This window comes from Camelina sativa, chromosome 7, assembly GCF_000633955.1.
Source record: "Camelina sativa cultivar DH55 chromosome 7, Cs, whole genome shotgun sequence".
NCBI classification, from domain to species: domain Eukaryota; kingdom Viridiplantae; phylum Streptophyta; class Magnoliopsida; order Brassicales; family Brassicaceae; genus Camelina; species Camelina sativa.
The window spans coordinates 6,832,152-6,842,759 of record NC_025691.1 but is presented as its reverse complement, the minus strand read 5'-3'; the positions used below and the strand labels follow the sequence as shown (position 1 = coordinate 6,842,759).

General features: G+C 34.8%; 2 protein-coding genes and 1 pseudogene across 2 annotated transcripts in view; 1 reads left to right on the top strand and 2 right to left on the bottom strand.

Annotated features, from left to right (window-relative positions):
* Window positions 1-912, bottom strand: part of LOC104704401 (pumilio homolog 2-like) — a 10,880-nt gene extending 9,968 nt beyond the window's left edge. Inside the window, exons 1-2 of the mRNA XM_019227024.1 lie at window positions 556-912; window positions 3-461 (exon numbers count right to left, since the gene is read on the bottom strand). Coding sequence (XP_019082569.1) covers window positions 3-455 — 453 coding nt within the window. The 5' untranslated portion in view covers window positions 456-461; window positions 556-912. The remainder of the gene's footprint in view (window positions 1-2; window positions 462-555) is intronic.
* Window positions 1,240-1,726, top strand: LOC104704399 (annotated as a pseudogene).
* Window positions 1,806-6,358, bottom strand: LOC104700586 (pumilio homolog 2-like). The gene is made up of 10 exons (XM_010416116.2): window positions 6,165-6,358; window positions 5,439-6,077; window positions 3,929-5,283; window positions 3,689-3,830; window positions 3,491-3,598; window positions 3,176-3,388; window positions 2,978-3,088; window positions 2,704-2,898; window positions 2,440-2,614; window positions 1,806-2,266 (listed from the first exon to the last, which is right to left on the bottom strand). Exons 2-10 carry the CDS (start codon window positions 6,069-6,071, stop codon window positions 2,220-2,222), a joined length of 2,979 nt encoding a protein of 992 aa, XP_010414418.1. The 5' UTR covers window positions 6,072-6,077; window positions 6,165-6,358; the 3' UTR covers window positions 1,806-2,219.

The following is a 10,608-nucleotide window of genomic DNA, read 5'->3' as shown; positions in this document are numbered from 1 at the left end:
ACTTTTCTCCTATCCCCAACACCACCTAACACGTTGCTACTCCCTTTAAGCCTCTGAGCAACCCTCAAATCCTCCCTAGACATCAAAGGCGGTGGCAACCTCGGATTCAACTTCATATTAGCATAGTAATAAGACAAGTAAGCCGGATCTTTCCTAAGCTCCTCATCATCACAACCAAACCCATTACCCTTATTCCCTCCACCAAACTCCAAAAAAGGAGCCCCACCTCCGCCGCCGCCGCTAAAAAGCCCTCCAGCAGCACTAACAGAACCATCTACAGTCGGTGGAGCAGAGCCACTTCTATACAAGTTAAGGTCTCGCTCAAGCTCATCAGCTTCTTCTTGGCGTCGCTGCTGCTCACCGAGCAATACACCAATCTCTTGCTCATAATCATCCCCAAAAGATGAATCTTCGTTACCTCTATGCATCGGTCTTCTTCCCAGTTCCGGTATCATTATCACCTAAACAACAAAAACCCCCAAAACCAATTTATCAGATTATACTCATATACGCTGAACTCTTAAAAGAAAAATCATAAAGATCAAACCTTTATACCTTCACAGTATATACAATCCCCAAAAGTACTCTGTTTAGAGCTAAACCAAAGATCAAAACTTTATCAAGCAATACTCAAATCCGTTCCTCAGATTGTATCGATGATTTGATATTTCAAGTTACAGCTTGTTCTAAAGTAAAGAACCCTAACAAAGACTTAAGATTGAAAGATAGAAAAATGGGTTTTAGTTTTATAGTGATGTCAGGAAAAAAGAAAACCCTATACTGAGCCTATCGATAGAAGGATTGAAGAAGATCGAGAGAGAAAGAGACTGAGAGAGATAGATATAGAAGGAACTTTGAGATTAATAATTGTTGTATTGTATTCTTTTGCATAAGGAAACCCTAACATATCGGAGTCCCTTTAAATACAGACACACACACACATTCTTGTTAAACGACAACACTTAAGGCAGTGTAAGAAAAAGATACTTTCATTGGTCTCTTTCTCCCTTGAGACCCTCTCTCCGCTTAAGAGTCTTCATGCCACTTTGTCTTGTTCTATTAGCTGTGAAGTCCCCCAAGGTTTTAAAATTTGTTCATCTTCTCTACATCTGCAGAGATAGAGAATCTCAAAGTGGACGAACAACACCATCTCTCTCTCTTTGAAATTTCAGACCAAGAAACCAAAATCCTCCTTAAACCCACCATTTATATCCATTGTCTTCGTCTGTCCCAAGCTAAAAGATCTTGTCTTATACAATTCTTTGTCTTCACCAGGAAAAAAAACAAACTTTAGAGATTCTCTGCAACTCTAGAGGGTATTTTACAAGAGATCGCGTTTCTTCTGATTGTTATTCTTCTGAAGTAATTGTGTCTAGTGGTAGTCAAGATGGTGTTGGTTGGATTATACAAGTGCTTCTCTTTGTTGCTTTTCTTACTCACAGTTCTCACCCTTGGTGTAAATTTTATCCACAAAACCAATCTTATCCAAATCTCTTTGTAACCAAACCTGAAACCCGGTTTGCAAGTTTCTAAAACCGGTATTTGAGACCCTGTGAAATTTTGGCAGGTTGTGTACACTGGAGTGACAAAGTTTCTTGGGAAGACGAAGCAACAAAGAAGAATAAGAGAGGTGGGAGTAAGAAGGCAATGAGAACAGAAGCTGGACCAAGGGGTTTTGGTCAAAAGATCCGAAGACTGAAATGATGACATCGACATTGATCTTTGAAGATCTTTAATGATTTTGTTTGTAAGGTTGCTGTCACATCAATGATAACTTGATCGATATAAACAATAAAGATTGCAAATTCCAAAAACGAAAGAGTTCATCGTGAAATAGGAAACAAGAGTTTGATGAAACAAATTACATAGATGGATAAAAAAAGAAACTCTAAAAACTGGGATTGTCCTAAAAGCATGAACATAATCTCACTTCTACACATTTGGCAATGAAACAGCCATTCTCTTGTGTGAAGGAAACCCTAAAATCCTCACCATTTCTCAACCCATCTTTACAACATTCTCTGCTCACTCATCAGCCTAAAGAGGGATGTTTGGTTCTATGTATAGAAAACCGTAAGCAACTACACAATTTTACAGATTTTGCAGAGAAAACAAAGCTCTCCTACACAATTTCCCCGCAGATTATTTCCGGTTTAGATCTTACCTAATTCTCAAAACGCTATGGCAGAGCCATCCACCCTAGTTAAGCTGTACAGCACTTACGACATCTGAGGCTGGGTTAGAGACTGCAAAGCCATTCTCCTCTCTGCATTATAAGATAACAACCATTTACAGACAACGAATAGCCATAGAAATGCTTATTTTGTCTCTCTTTCTCAAACAATTATAGGAACTCTCTTCAGACATCAAGTATAACAACAGAAATAAAGACAGTTTGGGAGGTTTGTAGCAGAAAAAAGAAGAGGAACAAATGCTTACCTCCAGCAGCAACGAGTTTTTCAATACGTGCAACGACATGCTTTCCATAAGTGTATTTCTTTAAAGCATTAAGATGCACTTTGATGCGAGTAAGTATCAGCTCACGCTGTTGGTCATCGCAAGTCTCCAAAACTTTCTGCACTACATAGTTTGCAAACTGATCTTTCATCATCGCCTGTATATACACAATAAAAAGAAGCGTATGAGCTTAGAGTAGTTTTTTTACTTTCCCCCACAATCATCTGAAATATGTGTTGGACAAACCTGAAGAGGCTCATTTTCATCAGTTGTGCCCAGCATCTCATTCACTAGCAATTCCCGTTCCTCAGGACCTCCAAAAGTCAAACATTTCTCAACAACATTCGACGCAAACTTCTGCTGGCTCATCTGAACAATCTTCCCCGCTAATTCTTTGATTATCACAGTGCGCTCATCAGGCTTTCCGTGCTCCAATACATGCTGTCCGCAAAACGTGTATCAGTTCTGAGCAACCAATAAAAAATCAAGAGTTGCAGTAAAACTCATGTCTTTTACAAACCTGAACAACATAGTTTCCATACTGATCTTGGGCCAGCATACTAACAGTAGACAGGATCTCTTCCATAACCTTACTCTGTGTATCCGGGTCATGGCAGTGCTCCAATACCCTCTGCAACAGAAGATAAAAAAAAACGTTTTACACAGAAGCATAAGATCAAGAAAAGGTTACACATTTCTTATTACTAAAAGCAAGAACCTGGATAACGCGACACCCATATGGGTGGGTAGAGAGGGTCACAACATGGCCAAAGAAAGTCGAAATAATGAATTCGATGTTTTCTTCAGGCACACATTCAATGCACTTTTGAACCACATGGTTACCATTCTGGTCGCGTACGCATCGCATCACATGTCCATCAAGTTCTTTCACCATTTTAATTTTCTGGTCCAGATCAACCACCTCAATTGCCTACAAAGGTAAACACAGAAAAATAACGAAACTCTTATCTGTTCTTGAGAATCGAATATAGACTCATAGAGCACAGCAAAACAGGTGAGAACAAGAATTTACCTTCTGGATAACACGACAACCATACATCTGTAAGCTAAGAGGCAAAACATTGTCAAAGAGTTTATCTGCCAATTCTCTCCTCTGTGGCGGGAGTCCATGCTCAAAGAACTGTAGAAAGATAAGCAAAAGTCAGGAATCACTAATACTACAAGACCTTAATCCAAAGTAAAACAAAAGAGGAAGACTAAGTATATATACCTTCTGAATCACATAGTTGCCAAAAACGTCAGTCATCAGGGCAAGAGCTTGTGGCATGATCTCCTCATAAACCATGTTTTTCTCATCAGTTGTTGCTGTCTCAAGCTTCTGCTGAATAAACCGGCTACCATATTGATCCGCACTGATCGCCCAATACACAAAAACCCCCAAATACGCGTTAGATTTGGAACAAATAAAAACAAGCAAAAACAAAACAAAAAAAGACAGTCAAGGATATACCTGAACTCCACAACATGCCCAGCTATTTCAGAAAGTTCAAACCCTCTTGTTTTGTTACTTTTAAACTCTTCAAGCAATGAAGATCCAAAGCCTTCATCCAAACTAGCGTCCATGTGCCAAGAACCCATTACCCCTCCTGAATAGTTTCTTGTTGCAGAGGGATATCGCATATTAATTTCACCTCGTCTCATAGGGCTACAAGGTGACAAAAGAGAATTTGGCATAGCATGATGAGCCAATGGGCTACCAGGATATGACATGTTAGACCCAAATGTTGGACTCCCATAATAGCTATGGCTGTTAGGGCTCCCGGATTTGTAAGGGACACCATACTGTGATTTCTGAGCTCCGAGATAAGCCCTCTGGAGTTCAAGCATATTCATGTATGAATTACCCATAAAGTTTCTGCCCATTGCAGGGTCATTAAGAAGATCAAGCGAATCAACATTCTCAGAGAACCTCCCGTACTGATGATACATTGGATCTGCCATATGTGACTGAAGACCAGTACCTCCTCCCATCATTCTATTACTTACCCTGCCAAGATTACGTGATTCAAAACCTCCCCCATTAAGTCTGGAGTCCATTCCAGAAAATCCCAACGCAGAGTAATTATCATACATTGGGGAAAAGTTATTATTCCCATTCCCAAGTTGGTTAGCCATCATAGAAGCTACAGCAGGATTTAATGCGTAATTGTTCAGACAATAGTCTGGGCTATCAAGATGCTGGTAATGATTAGCTGGTCCACCTCCTCCATTATAGGCAGATCCTTGTGACCCTCTCATTTGTAAATTCCTCAAAGAACCAGTTGCCTTAAGGGGTTGATCAAATTTGTATGGGAACCCGTGTTGATTGACTTCGTTATGCCCACCTTGAAATCCAAACATATAGTTCCTGACCTTTTCAACGTCCTGCTCAGCCTGACCACGATCATCTAACCCACCACTGCCTGACAGGTTCATTCCAGCCTGACCACGATCATCTAACCCACCACTGCCTGATAGGTTCATTCCAGATAACGCATTAACGAGATCAGAAGACTCGTCGAGACCAGATGTAACACCGTTGAACGGGCTTTTGTTACTTGTGTTCCTCTTATCATTTGAACTCGCTCTTCCACTCCCAATAGGAGTGAGACAAGGACTAGGCACCCTAGCAACGGCCTGTGGATCTGGAGTTCCATTTCTAGACAAAGAAGAACCAAGAACAGCTGCATAACTGTATGGAGATGGCGCACCAATGCCTTGTGAAGCAGATGGAGACTGATTATTCGTGGAGTCCGCATTTTCATCAAAAGCATTACGACTAGCAGGACGTGAAGGCTGTTGTGTGACAGGATGCCCCATATCAGGCTGCACAAAAGCAATCCACATAAACAAGAATATTCAGGAGAAATATACACAACACATACAACAATCATTTTGAATGAAACACCATACATCTATAGACATTCAATGACAAGGGAAAAAGGTCAAGCATCATCGATAAAGAGTAAGGTGTCACCAACCTGAAAGATATCAGCAAAACTCTTCTGCTTGCCTCCAAGCCCCAAACCAGGCAAACCAATCAATCCATTAACATCCCACTCAGAAGAGGAAGCACTAGTTTTCTTAGGCTCAAACTCACGCTGCTGTTTCATCTGATCAAAACCAGGAGGGTTAGAGAACAAAGATCGACTGTCATTCACTTTTCTCCTATCCCCAACACCACCTAACACGTTGCTACTCCCTTTAAGCCTCTGAGCAACTCTCAAATCCTCCCTAGACATCAAACGCGGTGGCAACCTCGGATTCAACTTCATATTAGCATAGTAATAAGACAAGTAAGCCGGATCTTTCCTAAACTCATCATCATCACAACCAAACCCATTACCCTTATTGCCTCCACCAAAATCCGAAAAAGGAGCCCCACCTACACCGCCGCCGCTAAAAAGCCCTCCAGCCGCACTAACAGAACCATCTACAGTCGGTGGAGCAGAGCCACTTCTATACAAGTTAAGCTCTCGCTCAATCTCATCAGCTTCTTCTTGCCTTCGCTGCTGCTCACCAAGCAATACACCAATCTCTTTCTCATAATCCTCCCCAAAAGATAAATCCTCGTTACCTCTATGCATCGGTCTTCTCCCCAGTTCTGGTATCATTATCACCTACACAACAAAAACCCCCAAAATCAATATATCATACGCTAAACTCTACAAGAAACCCAAAAAAACATAAAGATCAAATCTTTATACCTCTCAATATATACAATCCCTAAAATTCTCTGTTTTAGAAACTAAAACGCAAAAGATCAAAACTTTATTTAAGCGATACTCAAATCCATTCCAGAGATTGTATCAATGATTTGAGTTTTTCATGTTACTGTTTGTTTTTAAAATAAAAGAACCCTAAACAAAGACTTTTAGATTTTGAGAGAGAGACAAAAAAAATTAGCTCAACTGGGGAAAAAAGTGGGTCTTTATAGTGTTGACGGAATAATACGACGGCGATGCCAAGAACCTTAGGGTTTTTGTGCTTTTTTATGATTTTTAAGTTTTTTAAACTATCGAAATTAATTACGGCGAATTAATAAAATTAGGGTTGGTTTGACTTAGCGATTGGATAAAGGGATGAGAAAAAGCATTAATTAATTAGAAAAAGAAAAATGAAAGTTTTGGAAGGTAACTACGAACCTTTTTTTTCTCGTTGGAACTGTTTTTAAGATCTTTTGAGTTTTGTCTTTTATGTTTCAGTTTGGGTCTTAAGACTTAGAGCAAGTACAGAACACTTATGTTACAGGATTTTTAAGTTCAAAATTAGTAAAAAGTACCTTAATTTGGTGTAACTCTTTTTTTTTTCTCAAGGATATTGCAATTTTGGATGAAAAAAATTTGTGTCATAAGTTTAAAGTTTATGAAAAGTTACTAATTTTGATTTTGGAATGTTCTTGATCAAATATGCGCGGGTAATTTTTTTTCGTCAACAACTTTATGCGCGGGTAATTTTTTTCGTCAACAACTTTATGCGCGGGTTGTTGTAAAATCAGTTACATTAACTAATTTTTAATTTAGTTAATAATTATAAAATTATTTTAAAAAGAAATATTTCCTAGGTCCCTGATTTTTGGGATAATTGAAAAAATACTAATTTTCTAATATCATTTTCAAAAATGCTCCATTTGTAATACTTTATTAGAAATGGCACTAAAAATATGATAAATATCCAAAAGTGTGTATTTAAAGTATGGATTAAAGTAATGAGTGAGAAACAAATTTTTGTCAGAGTTTTAGAAAAAAAAATCCACTTTAATTTTGAAAAAAATTACAGTTAATATTTGTGCATAATTTTTGTCTAAGTTTTAAAAACAAATAAATAAATCCATTTTAATTTTGAAAAAAAAAAATAAAAGGTATTTTAAAATAGTATAAGCATTCATTATATCCTTATTAATATAAAGTTAATTAATATATAAGATATGTGAAATTAAATAAAAATCAATTCAAATTTATTTTAATGGATATATAAAATATATCTAAAATCAACTATTTGTAATTACTCTCTAAAACACAAGATATGCAACAAATATCATTAAAAAGATCTTATGTAACTAATATATTTTGTAATCATAAATAATAATAATATCTATTTATGAAAATAAACTATTTTATGGATTACATTTATTGTTTAAGAAAAATTATTAAAAATTCATTTAGAAAAAAGAAACAAAGAAATTTCAAATTATATTTGTATTTCTAAATATTAATTACCCTAAAATAAGTATTTAAAACTCTAAACTTCAATAATTATAATTGATTGACTGTATTGTATTATTATATATTTATGAAAAATTGAATATTAATAAGTAGCTTTTTAATTTATTTACTATGAACAAATCTTCTATTGCAGAAGGAAATAAGTTATATGTCAGAAAATGTGAGAAAAACATAAAATTTAGTTATGTTTTTATCCAAAATTTTTAGACGATAAAAATTCTCTAATAGTTAATTATTTAAAAGACAACAGTTATGGTACATAAATTTTTTTACGGGTAGGAACGAGAAGAAACAGCACAGGACAGGACAAGACGGGATGGGACGAGATGTATTTACCATTCTAAAATAGTTACGTGTATGTTATATATGTGCAATAGTTTAAACTAAAACCAAATTAAAATATGATATTTGGATTTAACACTATTAAGCATACCGCTACCGCTTAACAAAAATTGCAAAACGATTATTGTAAATCTGTTACCATGCAAAGGATCAACGATGTCTAAACAACGTACTTATCTAAATATGTTTTAACATTTACCATGTAAGTAAACTAAATATACTACTCAATACTATTTAAAATTTTCAAATTATAATAAACACATAAACCAAAACATTTTATGCATTCAAAATATAAATAAATTAATTACAACATGTGTCATCCCGTGTTGTAGCACGTGTATCATCTACTATTAATTGAAAGATCTTTCAAAAATCATGAACTCATATAACTTATTTGGATTAATTATAGAATTATGCATTTTTCCAATGAACTTCCAATGTTATTCATGAACTTGTTTATGGTTGCATTCAAGATAAATTGATGAGATCTAGTGACGATGATGAGATCATGTGAACGAAATGGTGGTGATGATTATGAAATCCGGGTGAAAGAGACGGTTTTGAAGATAATTGGAATTTTTGATTTGATAATTGTTTGTGATTAGAGTTCATGTGTTCACAATATAATATCCTCTTAGGTTTAGATATCTTAATCCAAAATGAAATAAATTGATCCATTGAATTCATTAGATCTGAGATGGTGTTGGTGGTGCAACGGTTTTGTATTTTGGAGACAAGGAGTTGGGGTTGTAAATGACTAAGATGATGGTGATGAGCCATGATGGTGAGGAGGCGATGGAAAGGAAAAGAAATAAGGAAAGGAAGAAAAAAATAGAATGCCAAAACTGTTTTTTGCCTTCACAAAAAAATGCCTAAATCCAATATGACCGATAAAAATGTCCAATTTTAATTTTTTTTGGAAACAAATGCCCATTTAGATAAAAACAAAAAATCTTTAACTTAGTCACTTACACACTATATTTTTTTTCTAACTATTTTCAACATTTAAAAAAAAAAATCAGTCGATATCGCTTCTTTTAGGTGTTGGCAAAAGAAATGGTTAAATTTGTCTCACTTTTCTCTAATGATGATGATATCAATTATGATTATATTTATAACAATGTTTTATATTTCAATAAGGGTTTCGATTTATGTAAACTCAATTGAAAACACGCCTTAGAAAGTTTCACTTTTCTAACAAATTGGCAAGTACTATGTACAAATTATACGAGGCCTATCATTTTGATGATGTCCACGAAATTGCTGTCAATTTTCCACTACAAAAAAGTGTGATATTATATCATTTATTTTATATTTTTGCATCATATTCAAATGATGCAAAAATAATCTGCATCACTTTAATGAATGATTTATATTTTGTTGATGCAAATAATTTGCATCGGTTGAGAAAAATATTTGTATTGATTATTGTAATTGAAGTTATTATGTATCAATTAAAAAAACATGATACTAATTTTGCATCAGTTAATAAATGATTTTAATATTTGTTTCGGTTAGATCAAGTGATGTAAATATTTATGCCAATTCTATATAGCTGATGTTAAGATTATAATATCAGTTTTAATAAATTGTACTTTTTACAATTAAAATTTTAAATTAAATATAATTAATCGATAAAATTTTTGTTAGTTTCAAAACTAATTATAATAATTTTGCTGTTTTCAATAATCAATAATTATAAATAAAATAATTAAAATTAAATTTCATAGAAAACACAGATACATCGTTTGAAAATCAAAAACAAATCCCACAATCATAAGCTAATTTTGTTCTTAATTTACCATAGTCTTGAATCTCATGTTGAAAATCCTTTGGATCTTTTCCATCAATGGTGAATCACAGAGACATATGTCTCTATCTCCATCATGCCCGCTTAGCTCCTTCTAAGCCTCATAATCCTAGAAATATTAATTGACATCATCTAAAAGATATTTACATTGTGCTTTATGTTTTTATCCTTCTCACGGTCTCTCTCACCCTCCTTCAACGTCTTCATAAAAAAAAGCTTTGTTAAATGGAACACCTTAATTAGGGACAAACCGAGAACTCGCGACTCCATCTTCTTCACCTCCAACAATTCCTCACAGCGACTTGATGACATGGTTTTTATGTTCTATTGTTTTGGGATTTTGTTCTTCTTGGGTGCATTTGGATGGCATACAAAGGAAAAATCACTATAAAGTTATAATAAAGTATGTTGATAAAAGAAAAAAGAAGATGAAATGAAGAAGAAGAACCGAAGAAATTATATTAAAAAGGAATAAAAAACTGTTAGAATTAGATAGTGCAAAGGTAACGTAGAGGAGGGTATTGAACTTATGTTTTAGAGGATTTTGTGGGATTTTAATATTTTAGAATTTTGCAAGATTTGAGTAAGATTTTAGAAAATTTGTGTAATTTGTTAGAATTTTTATATTAAGAAAATAAAAATGAAATGACAATCTGTGAGATTTTAGAATGTGTTAAAACACACCATCGTCTTTGTTTTTGACATCATTGATCATTTGCGGAGATAGAGTGATATCTTCCGGTAGACACTGCTGATTGAGACGAGGTCGGTCTC